The sequence below is a fragment of the Oryx dammah genome, unplaced genomic scaffold, assembly GCF_014754425.2.
Source record: "Oryx dammah isolate SB20612 unplaced genomic scaffold, SCBI_Odam_1.1 HiC_scaffold_26, whole genome shotgun sequence".
NCBI lineage: Eukaryota > Metazoa > Chordata > Mammalia > Artiodactyla > Bovidae > Oryx > Oryx dammah.
Genome location: NW_024070210.1, coordinates 72,642,872 through 72,665,285, shown reverse-complemented (window position 1 = coordinate 72,665,285; position 22,414 = coordinate 72,642,872). Strand labels below are relative to the sequence as shown.

Genomic DNA, 22,414 nt, shown 5'->3' with positions numbered 1-22,414 from the left:
CAAATGCAAGAACCATAGTCTTTGTATTACAGTGACGGACATATTTCTAGATTATATATAAAACCACCTCTGCAGAGTGATAGAGAAGGTACAGTTTTACTATCAAAATCTCTCTCCTTTATCTTTCCCAGTTGGATACAATCCATGTTGTACCAAAAGCAGCTTGGCTGCTATGTATTATATCATGGACTTAAATTTTTGTTTTTAATTTTACCCATAATTTCACTTCTAAAATCTATCTTAAAGAAGTAATCTTAAACTCAGAATAAGTTTTTATGGGCACAGATGTTACTTACAACCAGAATAATTCACTATAAGGATAAGTAGAAAGGACTCTGGTATTCAACTGCAGGGAAATTGTTACATGAACTGGGGCACATCCATTTGATGAAATTTTATGTGGCCGTTAAACACAGTGCTTGTGAATTTTGTGAAATAATATGAGAAAGTGTGCCTGATATGTTTAATAGAAATAATAAAGGTACATAAATTTCTCTATCAAGTAAAAGTATATAAAAATAACATACAAAAGCAACCTCTATAAAATTATGGCAGTGGGAGGGTGGTGGTGATGCTGAGACTGAGATACTGAAAAACAAAAGAAGTATCAAAGTTTTAAATGGTGATTGTTTTGTTCATGATACCATGAATGATTTTTTTCCTACTTCATTTTTTGTAAGTGTGTTTTGCCTTTGTTTATATGTGTTTACCTTCATAATACTTGAAGTGAAAGTGAAAGTCGCGTCCAACTCTTTGGGACCCCGTGCATTCTCCAGGCCAGAATCCTGGAGTGGGTAGCCTTTCCCTTCTCCAGGGGATCTTCCCAACCCAGGGATCAAACCCAGGTCTCCCGCATTTCAGGCACATTCTTTACCAGCTGAGCCACAAGGGAAGCCCAAGAATACTGGAGTAGGTAGCCTATCCCTTCTCCAGCGAATCTTCCCGACCTGGGAATTGAACCAGGGTTTCCTGCATTGCAGGCAGATTGTTTACCAACTGAGCTATGAGGGAAGCCCTCATAATACTTAGTTGAAGATAATTGCTGCTCTCCTCAAGTTTCCTTCCCCTTCAGATGCTCAGAAACTTCGTGTTTGCTGCCTGAGACTTCCATTAGACCATCTACTCAGAGATGGAACCCTGCTGATGGTGACTTTTTCTTCCATTATAATACAACTTCCCTGTCTCTTGTTTGAAATCTACCCTTTCCAAATTCTTCTGAGAAATTAATCTTTCTTGTTAATATTAATGAATTATTGTGTGATTGTATTTGCTTCCTCAGCTAAAATATATATGCATTTCTTCTGAAGTTAGTATCTTTAGTTCAAGGGAAGACTTCTCATGTTGGCAATTTTCATGGAGGTCACGGGAAGGGATGTTTTCAAACAAATGGATCACTTAACACTCTATAAATCAAAGCATGCCCAATCCATCTATATTTAGGCCTAGTCATGGGTAGGTGATTAATGAATATTTTTCATGCTAATGTCTCACAGGCCAAGGCAGCGTCTATAACCACATAATCATTGCAGTGGAAATTCTGACTCAGCTGTGATGTTTGATAGGAGGGACCTTTGAATAGTGCTTGAGACAATTCCGTGCAAAAGCTGTAGCTGGTGGTGCAGCTTTGCAAGTCTTTCCAAAAGTCCTAAAGCATGTTGGCATGTCCTCACTTGGCCTTTTCACTTCTGCTTAATTTTTCTCATGGAGAATATTCATGATCATGGGACATTAAGGTGAATTTGATCTTGGGCAGCCTCCCTCTGTGAGGTGAATCAGCATCATGGGATTCCCCTGAGCCCAGGCTTCCTGGTGCATTTATTTTTACAGAACATTTCTCTGAGGAAAGGGACACCCACTCCTGGTCTGAGTAGACCTGAGAAAATATCTTCTTGGATGAAAGGATCTTCCTCATTTTGCTATTCTTTTTTTTCCTCTAGCTTAATTTCTTAAACAAATGGCTATAGAATCTGTCTTCCCTTATTTCACCCCTCTCCTATTTATCTTCTGCCCTCCACTCCCTGCCCCCCCAATACCCTAAAGCTGCTTTTGAGATGACCAGTGACCTCCCTATTGCTAGAATCAGTGGTCCCTTCTCTGTTTTCAATAGTATTGCACAGGGTTAACTGTTCTTTCCTGCAGTAATGGTTTCCTCTTGTATCTTGTGACTCCCCACTCCTGATTTTCTACTTTCCTGCTAATTCTTGACACTGAAAGTTCAGGCTCTGTACACCGGTGCCAAATCAAATCTCAGAAACAGGGTTTTGGGTGAAATAGAAAAGAAAAGCTTTATTGCTTTGCCAGGCAAAGGGGGACACAGTGGACTCATGCCCCCAAAAACTATGTCCCAACCGAGGAGGATCTGATGAGGAGTTTTATAACAACAGTTGAAGGGTGGGGGTGCTAATAAGATTGGGGTGTGTGCAGGGACTGCATTCTTCTAATCTGGTCTCAGCTCTTCTTGGTGAGCTTCTCTGGTTCCTAGCCTCAGGTGGTCTTCCTGGTATGAGGAGTTTAAGCTGCCATCTTAAAGAATTTAAAGATATTATTATGTGTATCCCTTATGGGCTTACCTCCTTAGCTCAGTCAGTGAAAAATCTGCCTGCAGTACAGGAGTCCGCCTGCAATGCAGGAGACCTGGGTTCCATTCCTAGGTCAGAAGATGCCCTGGAGAAGGAAATGGCAAGCCACTCCAATATTTTTGCCTGGAAAATCCTATGGACAGAGGAGGCTGGTGGGCTCCAGCCCATGGGGTCGCAAGAGTCGGGCACAACTTAACGACTAAACCACCACCAACACCGTGCGTATCAGGTGTTGAACCAGGATCCTGCCCCAAAGCAGCACTGTTGTTTCTTGGCTGCCCTTCCTTTCTTTTCCCTTCCCGGATTAGCACTGTTCCAAATCTGCCCTTTGGCACTAAGGGAAAGTCACAGAGGCTATAGTAGGGCAGAAAGGCTTCTCTGCCCAGTGCCCAGAAGCTCCAAGTTTGGTTTGGTTTGGTTCATTCTCCATCCTTTACTGACCTCTCTTCTACTGCTTGCTTGTAACCTGCTCTCTTTTTTGCCTAACAATTCAACTATTTACATGGTTTTAAATACTAGTGTTATGCCTGTGACTCACTGGTGTGATTTGTATCCCAACCACATAGCCTGGACTGCAGACTATTATGTGTAATGTGGGTGTGTAATTGACATCTCAAACTTCAGTTCAGTTCAGTTCAGTCGCTCAGTCATGTCTGACTCTTTGCGACCCCATGAATCGCAGCACACCAGGCCTCTCTGTCCATCACCAACTCCTGGAGTTCACTCAGACTCACGTCCATCGAGTCAATGTTGCCATCCAGCCATCTCATCCTCTGTCGTCCCCTTCTCCTCCTGCCCCCAATCCCTCCCAGCATCAGAGTCTTTTCCAATGAGTCAACTCTTCGCATGAGGTGGCCAAAGTACTGGAGTTGCAGCTTCAGCATCGTTCCTTCCAAAGAAATCCTAGGGCTGATCTCCTTCAGAATGGACTGGTTGGATCTCCTTGCAGTCCAAAGGACTCTCAAGAGTCTTCTCCAACACCACAGTTCAAAAGCATTAATTCTTTGGTGCTCAGCCTTCTTCACAGTCCAACTCTCATATCCATACCTGACCACAGGAAAAACCATAGCCTTGACTAGACTGACCTTATCGGGACAGTAATGTCTCTGCTTTTGAATATGCTATCTAGGTTGGTCATAACTTTTCTTCCAAGGAGTAAGCGTCTTTTAATTTCATGGCTGCACTCACCATCTGCAGTGATTTTGGAGCCCCCAAAAATAAAGTCTGCCACTGTTTCCACTGTTTCCACGTCTATTTCCCATGAAGTGATGGGACCAGATGCCATGATCTTAGTTTTCTGAACGTTGAGCTTTAAGCCAACTTTTTCACTTTACACTTCCACTTTCATCAAGAGGCTTTTTAGTTCCTTTTCACTTTCTGCCATAAGGGTGGTGTCATCTGCATATCTGAGGTTATTGACATTTCTCCCGGCAATCTTGATTCCAGCTTGTGCTTCCTCCAGCCCAGAGTTTCTCATGATGTACTCTGCATAGAAGTTAAATAAGCAGGATGACAATATACAGCCTTGACGTACTCCTTTTCCTATTTGGAACCAGTCTGTTGTTCCATGTCCATTTCTAACTGTTGCTTCCTGACCTGCATACAAATTTCTTGAGAGGCAGGTCAGGTGGTCTGGTATTCCCATCTCTTGAAGAATTTTCCAGTTTATTGTGATCCACACAGTCAAAGGCTTTGGCATAGTCAATAAAGCAGAAATAGATGTTTTTCTGGAACTCTTTTTGCTTTTTCCATGATCCAGCAGATGTTGGCAGTTTGATCTCTCGTTCCTCTGCCCTTTCTAAAACCAGCTTGAACATCTGGAAGTTCACGGTTCACGTATTGCTGAAGCTGGCTTGGAGAATTTTGAGCATTACTTTACTAGCATGTGAGATGAGTGCAGTTGTGCAGTAGTTTGAGCATTCTTTGGCATTGCCTTTCTTTGGGATTGAAATTAAAACTGACCTTTTCCAGTCCTGTGGCCACTGCTGAGTTTTCCAGGTTTGCTGGCATATTGAGTGCAACACTTTCACAGCATCATCTTTTAGGATTTGAAATAGCTCAACTGGATTTCCATCACCTCCACTAGCTTTGTTCATATTGATGCTTCTTAAGGCCCACTTGACTTTGTATTCCAGGATGTCTGTCTCTAGGTGAGTGATCACACCATTGTGATTATCTGGGTTGTGAAGATCTTTTTTGTGCAGTTCTTCTGTGTATTTTTGCCACCTCTTCTTAATATATTCTGCTTCTATTAGGTCCATACCATTTCTGTCCTGTATTAAGCCCATCTTTGCATGAAATGTTCCCTTGGTATCTCTAATTTCTTGAAGAGATCTCTAGTCGTTCCCATTCTATTGTTTTCCTCTACTCCTTTGCACTGATGACTGACTGGGGAAGACTTTCTTATTTCTCCTTGCTATTCTTTGGAACTCTGCATTCAAATGGTTATATCTTTCCTTTTCTCCTTTGCCTTTCACTTCTTTTCACAGCAATTTGTAAGGCCTCTTCAGACAGCCATATTGCTTTTTTGCATGCCTTTGGGGATGGTCTTGATCCCTTTCTCCTGAACAATGTCACGAACCTCTGTCCATATTTCATCAGGCACTCTGTCTATCAGATCTAGTCCCTTGAGTCTATTTCTCACTTCCACTGTATAATCGTAAGGGATTTGATTAGGTCATACCTGAATGGTCTAGTGGTTTTCCCCGCTTTCTTCAATTTAAGTCTCAGTTTGGCAATAAGGATTTCATGATCTGAGCCACAGTCATCTCCCAGTCTTGTTTTTGCTGACTGTATGGAGATTCTCCATCTTTGGCTGCAAATAATATAATCAATCTGATTTCAGTGTTGACGATCTGGTGATGTCCATGTGTAGAGTCTTCTCTTGTGTTGTTGGAAGAGGGTGTTTGCTATGACCAGTCCGTTCTCTTGGCAAAACTCTATTAGCCTTTGCCCTGCTTCATTCTGAACTCCAACGCCAGATTTGCCTGTTACTCCAGGTGTTTCTTAACTTCCTACTTTTGCATTCCAGTCCCCTATAACAAAAAGGACATCTTTTTTGTGTTTTAGTTCTAGAAGGTCTTGTAGGGCTTCATAGAACTGGTCAACTTCACCTTCTTCAGCGTTACTAGTCAGGGCATAGACTTGAATTACCGTGATATTGAATGGTTTGCCTTGGAAACGAACAGAGATCATTCTGTCATTTTTGATCTTACATCCAAGTACTGCATTTCAGACTCTTTTGTTGATTATGATGGCTACTCCATTTCTTCAATAGTAGATATAGTGATCATCTGAATGAAATTCACCCATTCTAGTCCATTTTAGTTTGCTGATTCCTAAAATGTCGATGTTCACTCTTGCCATCTCCTGTTTGACCACTTCCAATTTGCCTTGATTCATGGACCTGACATTCCAGGTTCCTATGCACTATTGCTCTTTACAGCATCGGACCTTGCTTCTATCACTGGTCACATCCACAACTGAGTGTTGTTTTTGCTTTGGCTCTGTCTCTCCATTCTTTCTGGAGTTATTTCTCCACTTATCTCCAGTAGCATATTGGGCACCTACCGACCTGGGGAGTTCATTTTTCAGTGTCCTATCTTTTTGCCTTTTCATACTGTTCATGGGGTTCTCAAGGCAAGAATACTGAAGTGGTTTGCCATTCCCTTCTCCAGTGGACCATATTTTGTCAGAACTCTCCACCAAGACCCATCCGTCTTGGGTGGTCCCACACAGCATGGCTGTTTCACTGAGTTAGACAAGGCTATGGTCCATGTGATTAGAGTGGTTAGTTTTCTGTGATTGTGGTTTCAGTCTGTCTGCCCTCTGAATCCATCTCTTAGTGCCTACCCTCTTACTGAGGTTTCTCTAACCTTGGCCGTGTGGTATCTCTTCACAGCTGCTCCAGCAAAGTGCAGCTGCTGTTCCTTACCTTGGACGTGGGGTATCTCCTCACGGCTGCCACCACTGACCTTGGACATGGGGTATCTCCTCTCGGCCACTCACTGCTGCAGTGCCGAGCAGCCGCCGCTCACCCAGTATGTTTGGTTAAATGTTTGTCTCCAACATTTACCAGAAACAAAAGTGCAGATACTCAATAGTTTGACAGAAACAAAAGTGCAGATACTCAATAGTTTGAAGGTATGCTGCTGCTGCTGCTAGGTCGCTTCAGTTGTGTCCCACTCTGTGCAACCCCATAGACGGCAGCCCATCAGGCTCCCCCATCCCTGGGATTCTCCAGGCAAGAACACTGGAGTGGGTTGCCATTTCCTTCCCCAATTCATGAAAGTGAAAAGTGAAAGTGAAGTCATTCAGTCGTGTCCGACTCTTTGCGATCCCATGGACTGCAGCCTACCAGGCTCCTCCATCCATGGGATTTTCCAGGCAAGAGTACTGGAGTGGGTGCCATTGCCTTCTCCGTTTGAAAGTATGAGTATTTGCAAAACCCCTAAAGGTGTTTTGTAGGGCTAGAAACCACCCTGTCTCCTGTGATTGATGTGCAGCTCACTCCAAAATTCCATCTCTGTGGAAAAAGAAGGGGCTTCCCAGGTGGCTTAGTGGTAAAGAATCTGCCTGCAATGCAGGAGATCCAGGTTCCATCCCTGGGTGGGGAAGATCCCCTGGAGTAGGAAATGGCAACCCACTCCAGTATTCTTGTCCGGAAAATCCTGTAGACAGAAGAGCTTGGCAGGGTACAGTCCACAGGGTTGCAAAGGGTCAGACATGACTGAAGCGACTTAGCATACATGTTGAGAAACAAAGATGTCCATAGGATTGGAAGGCCAGGGAATTGGAGGGTTGCCTTCCTGTGAAATGTCTGCTCTGCACTAGGTCCAAACTTTGTGAAAATTGAGCTCCTTCTTCATTATTCACAGGCCACACTCACTCACAATTGCAAGCACTGTGAGATCAGTGAGGCTGTACTGAAGCTATGGGCATGCTCCAGAGGCCAGACTTCTCCAACTCACTTATATTCTCTCCCTACCCATAAAGGTCTGCATCCATCTCTCCTTCTGAGAGAGATCCAAACTCCTCTTCCTCTGTTAAAAAAGACAGTATCCCATTTCCCTGAAGCCAGAATGTTCCTGAGGCCTCATCCGGAGATCCTGAGATGTTGGACTCCAAGGATGTATCAGAGACTTGTTTCTAATAATGACTGTCCTCTTTCCAAGAATTCTGAATCTAGCTTTTGAGATGTTTTTTAAAAAACATATATCTCATATCTGAATAAATGAATAGTAATGAAAATGACATGGTATCCAGTCTCCATGTGTTTTCCCTAGCCCCTGCCTCTATCTATCTAGGTGTATTATACATATAAAGATGATTTTTTTGTGTGGTTGTATATGTATATACTAGAGACAATTCTATCAGGGCACTAATAACTGTACTGCATGCATATAAGTGTATTCGTTCTGTAGTTTACTTGGTAGTTTATTCATTTATTTAGCAACTACTCTTTGAGTGTCTTGTTTAGACTAGACATTGTATTAGGTGCCAGGGAAATAACAAAGTACACTGCTTCTGCCTAATGGAGAAGACAACCAAATAATCAGGAAAATCATAGTTACAAAGGGGAAGTACACCATGCTGTGAGATTGTGTAATGGAGAAGACGTCATTCATGTAGAATGGAGAGTCAAAAAGAAATCCCAGTGATGTGCCCTGAGAGCCGAGATGAAAATGATGACTAACCACTAACCAGGCCCTGGTTACCCAGAGGATAGAAGAGAGTGCGTACATAGGTGCATGCATAACAGGTTGCTTCAGTCATGTCTGACTCTTTGTAGCCCCCCAACAATCCCCTCTCCATCGTATTTCCACGCAAGAATACTGGCATGGGTTGCCATGTCCTCCTCAAGGGATCTTCCTGTCCCAGGGACCAAATCCGCATCTCTATTGGCAGGTGGGTTCGTTACCACTAGCACCACCTGGGAAACCTAGAGGAAAGATCACTGGCTAAAAATACACCCTGATGACGGGAAGGAACTGATGGAGTTTAAGGAACTGAGAGAGGGCGACTGTGGCTGGAGCACAGAGTGAGGCTGGGGAACGGCAAGAGTCAGCTTATGCAGGGCCTGGCAGTGGCCAGTCTCTAAGAGCTGGTGGGTTTAAGCAGGAGATTGGCATAATCAGATGTGTATTTTATGAAGATCACTGTGACTCCAGTGTGAAGGACAAATCTGGAGAAAGCAAGGGTGTGGGAGAAACAGCCAAGAAGGTGTCTCAGCAGTCTGGTCAGAGTGATGGACTGCAGAGCTCCTGTGGAGATGGAGCTCTGGGATAGACATGTACATGCAAGAGTTAGACTCCACAGATGGGACTGAAATGTTGACGCAGATATTGTCTAGCAAGAGACCACCACGTGAGAAAAGAAATGTTCAAAAATTTGAGCATTTAATGGCTGACTATAAAAGATGAGGCTGCAAAGGAGACAGAGCAATTGAGGTAGGATAAAAGTCAGGGACGCTGGACCCAGAGCCAAGGGACAGATTATTTCAAGATGGGAGCATGGGTGACAGAGTGGAATCCTGCTGGGTGGTGAAAGTTTTTTTTAAGACTGTGACAGTAGAGGGGATTCACTGGTAACTTGAGGGTGTTCTTTCCCTTGTCATAATTGGGGTGAAGTAAATTTCAGTGAGTCTGGGACTAAGTGGTAAATGAGAAACGGAAAAAGTGAGCATGGGCAAATTTTAAAGATGGTTTGGCTGTGAAAGAAATCAGACTATTTATAACAGTGATTTGTTGTTTACTAAATACATAAATATTAGGAAAGTCAACTTGTTTAAATAATTTGTGGGCCTGTTATTGTTTCATTGTTCCTGCAAATGAGAAGAATAAAGCCATGTACAGTATGTATTCTAACTAGGCTTAGGACTTTTGGAATATTTTAAATGGATGAAGAATAGTTTGAATAGCATTTTACTGCTCGGTATACAAAATGCTTTTTCATGTACATCTCATTTAGTCGTCAAGAATTTTATATATCAGAAACCAAGAATCAGAGAGGTATTAAATAACTTTCTAAGGCAATGAGTGAGGAAAACTAAGAATAAGTGAATGTATCTTTAGATTAAGAGTAGTTCAAAGAGAAAAAATTTTAATATATTAATTATCTATATGTGTACAGCGGTCTACCACAATTAAAAAATATGCCAAAGCTCTTGTTTTAATTTGTTAAAAGTTAAAAAATTCTTTCAGTCCCTTGCTTGTATTTCTCTTAAATACAACTATTTGTTTACTAAGTCTTTTATTTTTCTAACATTTATTGGTATTTCTGAAGACTAATGTTTGATTTCTCAAATACATGTGTATTCCAAACTCATTTTCCACTTCACATCCATGGTTTAATAAATATTATTTTAACATTTATAATGAAGATATAACTGGACCTGAGATTTGAAAAATGATTCTATCTTGTAAAAGAAGCACAGATTGGATATTCTTTACTTACATGCTCATTATAGTTTCAGTTTACGGCTCAGAGTTTCTAATTAACTTTTCTTTAATAGGTTTATTGAGATACATGTAGATGCCATCTAATTCACCCTCTTAAGGTGTACAATTCAGTGATTTTTGTTATATTTGCAGAGTTGTGTGACACCACTGACTGAGCAATTTCACTTTCACTTTCACTTTCATGCATTGGAGAAGGAAATGGCAACCCACTCCAGTGTTCTTGCCTGGAGAATCCCAGGGATGGGGGAGCCTGGTGGGCTGCCGTCTATGGGGTCACACAGACTTGGCCACGACTGAAGCGACTTAGCAGCAGCAGCAGCAGCAGCAACCATCAACACACTCAATTTTAGAAAATTTTCCTTACCCAAAAAGAAGCCTCATGTCTTTTAACCATCATCCCAGTAATCTTTTTATCCCTCCTTCCCCCATACCTGGACAACCCCATACTCTGCTTTTTATCTTATTTGTTGTTCCATGAGTCACCAGGGAAGCCATCAGTTCAGTTCAGTTCAGTCGCTCAGTCGTGTCCGACTCTTTGCGACCCCATGAATCGCAGCACACCAGGCCTCCCTGTCCATCACCAACTCCCGGAGTTCACTCAGTGCTCCCATTTCCAGCATCAGAATCCAAGAACATGAAATAGGCACTATCTGTTTGCAGCTTTTGTTTATTTTTAACTTGTTTATTTTAAACGTTCGACTTTAAAGTATAAGCTGATACTTTCCTTTATGTAGCCTTCTTTAAAAAATGAACATGCAGAAAGTAGCCACAAAATAGCATTCTCATTTGTGCCAAACCTTTAACAAGCAAATTTTTTAAATTACCTACATTTTACTGATTTTATGTATGATTTGCCTCCCCCATAGAAGTCCTTGATTTGAATTAGCTCAAAGTGTTTTTTATATCTTTTTTAATGCATTGGATGTAATATAATCCCCCAGCCATTCAGTTCAAGGCCAATACCGTGAAAAGATACTGTATAGGTTCATCACGCTAAGACTGCTATCTTGATTTCTGAATTTGTTTTTAAATTTATCTTAATAAAAGTATGTTTGGGGCTAGATAACTTAAAGCCCTTTGTGTGTATATGTTGCTTGACGTGAAATGCACTAGGAAGAACACTATATACTGTCCTGCTTTTACTAAAAAAAGCCTTGAAGTACAGTATGTTGTTGTTCAGTAGTTCAGTTGTGTCTGACTCTGTGACCCGTGGACTGCACAATGCCAGGCTTCTCTCTCCTTCACCATCTCCCAGAGCTTGCTCAGCACGTGTCCATTGAGTCAGTGATGCCATTCAACCATCCCGTCTTCTGTTGTCTCCATCTCCTGCCTTCAATCTTTCCCAGCATCAGGGTCTTTTCTAACGAGTTGTTTCTTCGCATTAGGTGGTCAAAGTATTGGAGCTTCAGTTTCAGCATCAGTCCTTCCAATGAATATTCAAAATTGATATCCTTTAGGATTGACTGGCTTGATCTCCTTGCAGCATTAAAGTAAATAACCCATATGTTTACATGCAATTCAGATTATGAGAAACAATAGTTACTGTGTTCCATTCCCATTAAGAAATTTTTGTTGGGGATCCATTCACTACAATGTCTGAAGGCAGAGATTTTAGTCTTCCCCCCGCCCCCACTGATGTATCCCTAATACTGAATACAGTTTGTGGTAGACAGTTGGCATACAGTGACTATTTGGTGAATTGATGTATTTATTGAATGAATTTCTTTGGAATAAACTCCTTAACCCAGCAGTCTATTCTCTTTATAATCTAACTCTGACTTGTATCTCTCACATAAACCTCACTGGTGTAATATAAACATTTGTTTTAGTTTCTTAGTTCTTTTTTAAAATCACTTTCTTTTTATTGAGCTATAGTTGATATACAACATTCACAACGTTTAAAGGTTATATTCCATCTCTAGTTGTTATAAAATATTGGTTATATCCCTTATGTTGTACTATATGTATATCCTTGTAGCTTATTTTTTTAAACATAGTAGTTTCTACGTCTTAATTCCCTACTCCTATATTGCCAGCCCTTGTGTCCCTCTCCACACTGGTAACCACTAGTTTATTCTCCATATCTGTGAGTCTGTTTCTTTCTTGTTATATTCAATAAATTGTTTTATATTTTTAGATTCCACGTGTAAATGGTATCATACAGTATTTATCTTTCTCCATCTAACTTATTTCACTTAGCATAACCCTCACCAAGTCCATCTGTATTGTTGCAAATAGCAGGATATCAAAATTGCATTCTTCTTATGGCTGTGTAGTATACCACTGTGTATATATCCTACATCTTCATTCATCTGTTGACGGACACTTATGTTGCTTCCATATCTTGGCAATTATAAATAATGCTACTTTGAACATTGGGGTGCGTGTATCTTTTAGAATCAGTGTTTGGGTTTTTTTTTGTTTTTTGTTTGTTTTTTTTTTTTTTTGGATAAATGCCCAGGGGTGGATTGCTGGGTCATATGGTAGTTCTATTTTTAGATTTTTGAGGGGCCTCTATACTGTTGTCCATAGTGGCAGTACTGATTTACATTCTCACCAACAATATGAGGGTTCCCTTTTTCCCACATCATCACCAACATTTATCATCTGTGATCTCTTTGATGATAGCCATTCTGCCAAGTGTGAGGAGGATGTCTCATTGTGGTTTTAATTGCATTTCTCTGATGATTAATAGTATTGAGCATCTTTTCATATGCCTGTTGGCCATCTGTATTTCTTTTTGAAAAAGTGTCTGTTCAGATCTTCTGCCCATTTTTAAAATTGAGTTGTTTGGGTTTTTTGATGTTGTTGTATGAGTTGTTTATATATGTATCTGTAGATAGATAGATACAGATATTAACCCTTTATCAGTCATATCATTTGCAAATATTTTCTCCCATTTATTAGGCTGTCCTTTTATTTTGTTGATGGTTTCCTTTGCTGTGCAAAAGCTTTTAAGTTTAATTAGGTCTCATTTGTTTATTTTTGCTTTTAATGCCTTTGCTTTAGGAGACAGATCCAAAAAATAAATAGTCGCAATTTATGTCAAGAAATGTTCCGCCTATGTTTTCTTTTAGGGGTTTTATGGTTTCCAGTCTTATATTTAGGTCTTTAATCCATTTTGAGTTTATTTTTGTATATGGTATTAGAGAATATTCAAATTTATTTCTTTACATGTAGCTGTCTTGTTTTCCTAGCACTACTTTTTGAAAACACTGTCCCTTCTCCATTGTATATTCTTACCTCTTTTGTCTTGGATTAACTGACAATAAGTTCATGGGCTTATTTCTGAGCTGCCTGTTCTATTCCATTGATCTATGTATCTGTTTTTGTGACAGCACTGTAATATTTTGGTTACTGAAGCTCTATAGTATAGTTAGCGTGATTCCTGCAACTTGGTTCTTCTCTCAAGATTATTTGGCTATTTGGGGTCTATTTTTGTTTCTGTACAAATTTTAAAATTATTTGTTCTAGTTCTGTGAAAAATGCCCTGGGTATTTTGATAGGGATTGCATTGAATTTGTATATTGCCTTGGGTAGTGTGATCATTTTTAACATCATTAATTCTTCCAGTCCATGAACAGTCTATCTTTCCATCTGTTTGTGTTGTCTTCAATTTCTTTTTTCAGTGTTTTATAGTTTATCCCAGTATAGTTCTTTTACCTCCTTAGTTAAGTTTATTCTTAAATATTTTATTTTTTCCAATGTGATTATAAATGCAGTTGTTTCCTTAAATTTCTCTTTCTGAGAGTTCATTGTTAGTGTGTAGAAATTCATTAGATGTCTGTATAAGAAATTTTTTTATGTAATGTTGAATTCAGTTTGCTATTTTTTATTGAGGATTTTTCATCTATATTCATCAGTGATTTTGACCTGTAATTTGTGTGTGTGTGTTATGTCTTTGTCTGATTTTGATATCAGAATGATGCTGGCCTCATAGAATGAGTTCAGAAGCATTCCTTTTTCTGCATTTTTTTTTTTTTTTTGAATAGTTAGACAAGGATAGGTGTTAGCTCTTCTCTAAATGTTTGGTAGAATTCATCTGTGAAGCTGTCTGGGTCCTGGACTTTCATTTGTCAGGAATTACTTTTTATTACTGATTTATTTTCATTACTGGTAATTGGCCTGTTCATATTTCCTGTCTTCCTGGTTCAATCTAGGGAGATTATGCATTTATAAAAATTTGTCCATTTCTTCTCAGTTGTCCACTTTATTGGCATATGTTAATAGTTTTTCATACTCTCTCAGTTTTTGTGTTGCTTTAGCAATTCTCTGAGTTAGTTCTTTAAGCATGGAGCTCAGAGAAAGGCTAGGGATCTTATACAACTGAAGAACAAGTAGAACTGGCCCAGATCGAAAGAGAGGTTGAGTAGGAATTAGGTAAACAGAGGGGAAAAAGAGGGAATCCCAGATTTAAAAAGCAAAGCCTAGATGCATCTTTCTTTTTCTCTGAAACTATATTCTGACTTCATTACAAAGACCATAGGTCCTTCACTCATACAGAAAAAAATGTATACCCTATTTTCCTTAAAAATGCCCATGTACATTTGATCTGTTAAAATGATTAAACATGTATCAGATTTTGATGATTGTATGTCAACCTTGCTTCTGTATCCTTATAACCTACCCATGCTTTATAAGCGACTCAATAAGCTTTATTCCTTGTTCTTAAAGGTTAAAAAACAAAAAAACAGACAACCACTTAGAAACTTAACAGTCTAATATTTGAAATCTCAAAATATTCAAAGCTATATCTTTCCTTCCTCTAAAATATTTGACAATCAACCTATTTTTTAGGTGTTTTTTTAATTTATTTTATTTATTATTTAATTTTATTTTTACTTTATTTTCTTTACAATACTGTTTTTTTTAAATAGAGGCATATTTGATGTACAATAATATATAAGCTTTGAGTATGCAACGTAGTGATCCACAATTTTTAAATATTATACCTCATTTATAGTTATTATAAAGTATTGGCTATACTTTATATTTTAAATGCTTCACAAGTACTTAACCTTTAGTTAGTATCTCAATTTAGTATCAATAATTTTATTATATAATATATACATATATATTCAACCTTGGGAGATTATACATTTTTAAAAATGTGTCCATTTTTTTCTTGGCTGCCCATTTAATAGTTTTTCGTATTGTCTCAGTTCTTTGTATTGCTTTAACAATTCTCTGAGGTAGTTCTTTGAGCATGGAGCTCAGAGAAAGGATAGGATAGGATATTATAAAGTATTTTAGAGAATGCTTTCAATATTTCATCTCTCACAATGATCTATTAGTAACTAACTTCAGGGATTAATATATTCTTTAATTCTGTCCAATTAAATAGAAAAAGAAGAGAGAAAGAAAGAAGCCTGGGTGACTCTGGCTTCTAACGTTGGAACTCCTGGCACAGCTCTATGTGAGGCAGCCTTGGTGGTCTAGCAATATTGTATAAGTGTCTCCTGGTTGGACAATTAATGACACTGGGGCTTTGTCAGGGACCTCTCTCCTTTATGCACTGCCAGTCTCCAGTGTCAGTGTTAATTAGTCTTCAGGTCTGTTGGTCTGCTCGAATGCATCCTAGATAAGCCAAATTAATAAGTGGGAGCCGGCCAGCTGCCTGGCCATGGAATATGGCACTGCACTCAGACAGTCAGAGGGTAGCCCTGTGCTTTGATCGTGTGGAAAAGTTTAATTCTAACAGGCCACGTGGGAGGCTGTGCCCGTTGGGGTGCACAGAGGACCTCGGGGCCCAGCAGGGAAGCTGCTGTCCTTTGGACTGGTTTCGGTGTTTCTCATTTCAAACCCAGGAGGCTCAGAGGCCCCAGACACTTGCTTCACATTTTGCTTCATCTTTCCCCAGTAGTTTCTTCCTTGAATTCTCATAGTGGGTGGTAGATCATCAGCAAGGGAACAAAAATCATTATCTCTCTGTTCCAAACAGGAGATTTGCACTGAGGTGTATTTTCATAAATAGAGTGTGTAGAATTTGTAGGACATAATCTCCAGCCATGACTCTCTTGCTGTTCTGTCTAGTACATGTTTCTCAACCAATTTTACAAAGTTATAAAAGTGACAGATAATATATTGGATGCCACTTGCTAGTGCCAGGCGTTCTGCAAACCACTTTACATGCATTGGCTCAGTTAATTCATGTATTTTGCCTGTAGGGCTTCCCTGATAGCTCAGTGGGTAAAGAATCTGCCTGTAATGCAGGAAACCCTGGTTCGATTCCTGGGTTGGGAAGATCTGCTGGAAATGGAATAGGCTACCCACTTCAGTATTCTTGGGCTTCCCTTGTGGCTCAGCTGGTAAAGAATCTGCCTGCAATGTGGGGGACCCAGGTTTGATCCTGGGTTGGGAAGATCCCCTGGAGAAGGGAAAGGCTATTGTGCTTGTGATTAAGGGGGTCCCCGTTTTGCAAATGAGAAAAGCCACAACCCACCTGCACTCAGGTAGGTGTGGACCCAAGCGCCAGCCTTTTACCGCACCACCACCTGGCCAGTCTGGGGAGCTTCATGGACATCATAGGCTCTGTCACCTCAGCCAGCACAAAGGGAGGACCACAGTGATCGACCCTTTTAATTCAGGCAGACACAGAGGTTTTATTTGTGTAATTGGGAAAAGAAGCTCTACGTTGGGCTTTGCTTTGCCTAGGAAGAAGTAATCTTGAAGAAATTACTGTCCTGGCTTCAGTTATGTCCTTTTACCAAAATGCAGGCCTGCCTTACTGTATATTATTTGTGTTCATGAAACATAGTTCTCTATAAATGAAAGTGTTGGAATATGAATGCAGTAGAAGACCAGTTAATTTGAAACCCTCTCCCAGTTTATATTGTGAGAATAAATATGGCTTCATAATCATAGTTTGGTATCATCAGAAAAATTTATGTGGTCATAAAAGTTCATTGGAAAATGTCAATTCTTGAAAGTAGAACTCTTCCACAGTGTGTCTGATCAGTCTCCTGCATCTTAGTCTGCTGCCACAACTATTCAATCAGGAGAATGATCTTTGCTACTTTCCTGTGCCTTCCAACATGAAGTGGTAGATGTTTGGGGGATACTTATAAATACACGAAGCACTTTCACATCAGCTTGGGACAGTCACAGTGTTTGCAGAATAAAGAGACTGCGACCTGTTGATGTACCTAGGGAGGAAAGTGGAAGTGTTAGTTGCATCTGGCTCTTTGTGACCCCATGGACTGTAGCCTGCCAGTCTCCTCTGTCCATGGGATTCTCCAGGCAAGAATACTGGAATGGGTAGCCATCACTTTTCTAGGGGATATTCATGACCCGCTGATCGAACCTGGGTCTCCGGCATTGCAGGCAGATTCTCTACCATCTGAGTCATCAGGGAAGCCCTAGGAAGGAAGGAGAAAGTAAAGAGGCAAGGAGGTCATATTACACCCCTGGAGAGCCCACTCTGTCTGGGTCAAAATTGCTAAATTTTTTTTCCACTTTCCTTCACATAAGAATCTTATTGAAGATATCTGATGCTTTGGCCAGATGCATGGAGGTCTCTGGACAAGTTTGGGGACGACTAAATGAAACCGTGGTAATTTTGCAAGGAGTAATATAAATAGACAAATATAATAAAAGGTAAAACATAAATGCTCTCTGGAAGATAGATGTTCAAAAGATTCAAAAACTTTGGATTGGAAGGGTTTTATGGTAGTGGTAGCATCTCAGAAAAACTTTTTTAGGAAGAATAGGATTTTATCAAATGCACAAGAAAGTATGTAGGGAGTGAGAGCAGGGTGGACAAAGAACCACATGAGTGCAGGCATGTAGCTGGCAACACTGGTTGATATAATTTGGAAACATGTAATTTTGGTCTCATTAGTCAAATATATGGGAAAATATAAAGATGAAAAGGGGAAAGGCCTTAAATCTCAGCCTGGAAGTTTGAATTCATTTGAATGAGCAACAAGAATCCATTAAGGGTTTCATCTTTTTTTGTCCCTTTGCCTTTTTGTTTTCAGTGGATAATCTTGCATTTTAATCCATAGAGACTAGAGAAAATTTAAGTTTAAAGTTAAGTTTTGATCTCCTCTCCCTTAAAACAAAAAAGAATAGAACAAAACCAATACATTGACCTCTTCCAGCTCTATCTACACTATCCCTCTTCCCTCTCTCTCTGATAGCTCTAGCTCAAAGTCATTATTTTGATAATAGAACAGTGATGGGAAGGGAGGTACTTATCATTTTGGTTACAGTATACCGAGGAAACCAGAATTGAAAGAGACACATGTACCCCAATGTTCATTGCAGCACTGTTTATAATAGCCAGGACATGGAAACAACCTAGATGTCCATCAGCAGATGAATGGATAAGAAAGCTGTGGTACATATACACAATGGAGTATTACTCAGCCGTTAAAAAGAATACATTTGAATCAGTTCCGATGAGATGGATGAAACTGGAGCTGATTATATAGAGTGAAGTAAGCCAGAAAGAAAAATACCAATACAGTATACTAACACATATATATGGAATTTAGAAAGATGGCAATGATGACCCTGTATGCAAGACAGCAAAAAAGACACAGATATGTATAGCGGACTTTTGGACTCAGGGAGAGGGAGAGGGTGAGATGATTTGGGAGAATGGCATTGAAACATGTATAATATCAAGTAAGAATTGAATCGCCAGTCTGTGTCCGATGCAGGATACGGCATGCTTGGGGCTGGTACACGGGATGACCCAGAGAGATGTTGTGGGGAGGTGGGTGGGAGGGGGGTTCATGTTTGGGAACGCATGTACACCCGTGGTGGATTCATGTCAATATATGGCAAAACCAATACAGAATTGTAAAGTAAAATTAAAAAATAAATTAAAAAAAAAAAAGTAATGGACATACTGATAAAGCTTTTAGGAGTTATGTGACTAGAAATACAAAAACAGAGTAGAAAAGGACAACTCTCCTTTTTATTCCTCTAATAACTGGCTGGATACTGATGTAGAGGACCCACTTGGGATAAAATACAATAACATACTTCCCTGGTAGCTCAGTAGGTAAAGAATCTGCCTGCAATGCAAGAAACCTGGGTTCCATCCCTGGGTCAGGAACATCCCCTGGAGAAGAAATGGTGACCCACTCTAGTATTCTTGCCTGGAAAATCCTATGGACAGAGGAACCTTGTGTCCATGGGGTCACAAGAGTTGGACACAACTGAGCAACTAAACCACCACCACAAATTTTGGACTTGTTGATTTAACATGCATTTGAAAAACACTGGTAGAGTATTAGGTTCATAGGAGAGAACTAGCAAAGAGGTAAAGGAAGATCATACAACAGTAGAAAATTATTAAGTAGGTATTGTGGAGAGGACAAACATACTGACAAATAAAGGTAAAAAGGTAAGAGTAGAGGGAGGAATGTTTTGAAATAATGATTGACTGGTTTTAAGGTATTTGTTCCAGATAAGATGGATCATTAAAAAGAAAAAAGAAACGAATCTTTGCATCCCAGTGGACAAAGGTTTCCTAGATAGCACTAGAGTGATTATCAGAATAGTTCACCATAGATATTCAAAATAAACTCTATTAAAAACTTTTGGAAAATAACTATGTCAATGGGAAGAGCCTGCATTTAGGCCCTTGTGTCCTGCGATCAGCCTCATGATCCTAGGAGGAAATCCCTAGAGGTGATTCTGAGATTGCAGCTGATGCTGAGTTTAACAGAATCCCTGCCATCATGCTTTCATCTACAGTACAATCTGATAGTCTCCCAGAGTCATCTAGGATTTCAGCAATCTAGGTGGCAGTATTGTAAGAGAAAATGTCAAGTAACTAATTTCGAAGGACCTCTTTTGCCTTTTCTGTGTTTCAGGGCTGTTGTGCTTGTGGATTACTTCACATGTTCATAGTAAACATTTTGGGATGCTGGTTTTGGAAACACCAAGTTCTTGTATACGAATTTCCTGACATAAATAAAAGCATCCTTTACTCTTCCAAAATACCTTCCTTTCTGCTTCTGTAAATTCCTCCAAGAATATACCTTTCTCTATTTTTTGAACCATTTATGATGATTTGTTTATGGTGAAAATCTGGTGCTTTAATATATTCTTTTGATCAATGGCATGTCAGTAATTTGTGGCCGTGATCAACAGACAAAAGTGATCATGACTCAGCTCTAGCTTGGGAGAAATGAAGCCTTTTTTTCTACCTAGTGCATTTCTGCCACTGTACAAACATATCAAAACTTGGGGAAAATGACTCTTGCCTGGGTTATCTGCCTTTTGTGACAGATTTGTTACAGGTAATTGTAGTTTCCATATCACCAAATGAAAACTATCTGAGGGGTCTTGATTACCAAAAAACAATATGTGGTAAATTCTGGATATCCTGTCTGTAGTAAATCATATTTAAAATGATTTCACATGTTTTAGTAAAATATTAATGGGAAGGGTAGGTGAACAAAAGTGAAGAGAGGTTTGATCCTCCCCAACCTGGCTTCTCATGCTGTGCAGTGGTTCAAGACCTGGGAATTTTTGCAACATCTATTTTAAGCTTTTGGACTATGAATCTGAAGAGGATCTAGGCTCTTAATTTGCTAGGACTAGTCCTTACATTGCTTTTGCCTCTCTTTTTGAGAGACCAAAAAGCAGAGTTTTTCACCTGTGCCAAGTCGGAAGTTTTGCTGCATTTCTTTAAAAAAATTAAAAGAGGTTGAAGGTGATGCATTTCCCTGTTCCTGAAGAAAGGTATAGAGTGAGTAATTATTTTTGTTTTTTGGTTTTGCTTTTTGCCCTGTAATTTGGATAAATAATGATGGGTAAGGATTTCCCACTTAATGCCGAGCACAGAGCATGAGTTCAGGAAATCTGTGTTCTTGAGGAAGTCTGACTGCCACCTTCTCTTCACAGCAAGTGAGAAGCAGATGGCAGTCGTGTGTAAGGAGTCGCCAAAGGAATATCTGCAGCCGTTCAAGGACAGCCTCGAAGAGTTCTTCCAGAAAGGTAGGAGATGTGATATTCTGAAATGACCTCCTGTCCCCCATCTTCTCTGAGCCCCACCACCCTGCACATCCTGCCTGAGCCCTGGCAGCGCCAAGGATTCCATTAGACCATCTTCCCATGGTGGATCTATACTCAGTGTAGATGAAGTTGTCCTGTAACCTTTATATCACCTCTCAAATGTGCTGTAATAGTTTAAATCCTTTAACATTACTCCTGTTTCTATAAACTTTGCGAGGGAAAGCTTTCTCTTTGTCTCTTGATGGTTCCCCAGAGGATCCTCAATACCTGTGAACTGACAGGTGACAGCCATGCAGGCTTATGCAGTCGTGTAGGCGGATGGTGATTATCTTTCTGGTTTTATGAGCGTAGCAACTTGGAAACTGGTAGTGTATTTTCCATTCCTTTTCAGAAAGCAAAATTGGGGCCAGGTGAATGTCACACATCCAATCACTTGGCACCCATCGGCCCTCAGGGGTTAGCAGATGGAAGTGATATACATGAGACCCAGTACTGACTTAAAAATCGTACCAAATTATGTTCCTTCCTCCATGGTTTTGGCAGGACTGGGGAACTTTTGTTGAGCCCTGGTAGTGAGTGATAGTTTAATGCCTTTTGGATATTTCCTATTCTGGTTTCTCAAATCCAACTTATGATGTGAAACAAAAATAAGTGTGGGGTGCAATTTTCAGTTGTAAAAGAAATAACTCATGGGGAATGTAATGTACAGGATGGTGACTGTAGTTAATAATACTGTACTGTGTATTTGAAAGTTGCTAAGAGAGTAGATCTTAAAGCGTTCTCATCGCACACACAAAATTTGTAACTCTACATGGACGGATGTTAACTAGACTTACTGTGATGATCATTTCACCATATGTGTGTGTGTGTGTGTGTGTGTGTGTATAATCATTATGTTGTACACCTGAAGCTAATATAATATTTTACATCAATTCTATCTAAATAAAGAAAAAGTGTGAGGTAGTAAGAGGGGGCTTTTGTCTTTGCTCAAAAGCCAGGAGAAATGCACGTAGGAACCTTTAGTGGTTTATTAGCATGCTATTTATATTTATTAATAAGGCCACATGATACCAAACTATCAACAAAAGACCTTTAAGCAGAGTAAATCCATAAAGTATGGCCAAACCACCTTGGGAACTGGCAGGGAAATTCTCAGTCCATGAGTCAGAGAAACTTCATTCCAGCTGGCCCCTTGGTACAGAGTTCATTGCTCCCTCCTCCTGGATGAGGTCTCATTTGTGTTGAAGCAGAAGTCAGAGTTCTCTCTTGGCCGCAGCTGAACCTCAAATATGATGGAAGTCCTGGCACCAGGCCAAGGTATCATTTTGAGACCAGACAGTAATACCAACATTTATGAGTTATATGGCTGAAATTAGATTTTATATGTGATTTATAAAG

General features: G+C 39.9%; 1 protein-coding gene across 2 annotated transcripts in view; it reads left to right on the top strand.

The window, feature by feature from the left end:
• FMN1 (formin 1) overlaps nucleotides 1–22,414 on the top strand; it is a 435,492-nt gene that overhangs the window by 318,062 nt on the left and 95,016 nt on the right. For both annotated transcript variants that reach the window (XM_040226990.1, XM_040226989.1), the window contains one exon: nucleotides 20,906–20,998. In XM_040226990.1, coding sequence (XP_040082924.1) covers nucleotides 20,906–20,998 — 93 coding nt within the window. The remainder of the gene's footprint in view (nucleotides 1–20,905; nucleotides 20,999–22,414) is intronic.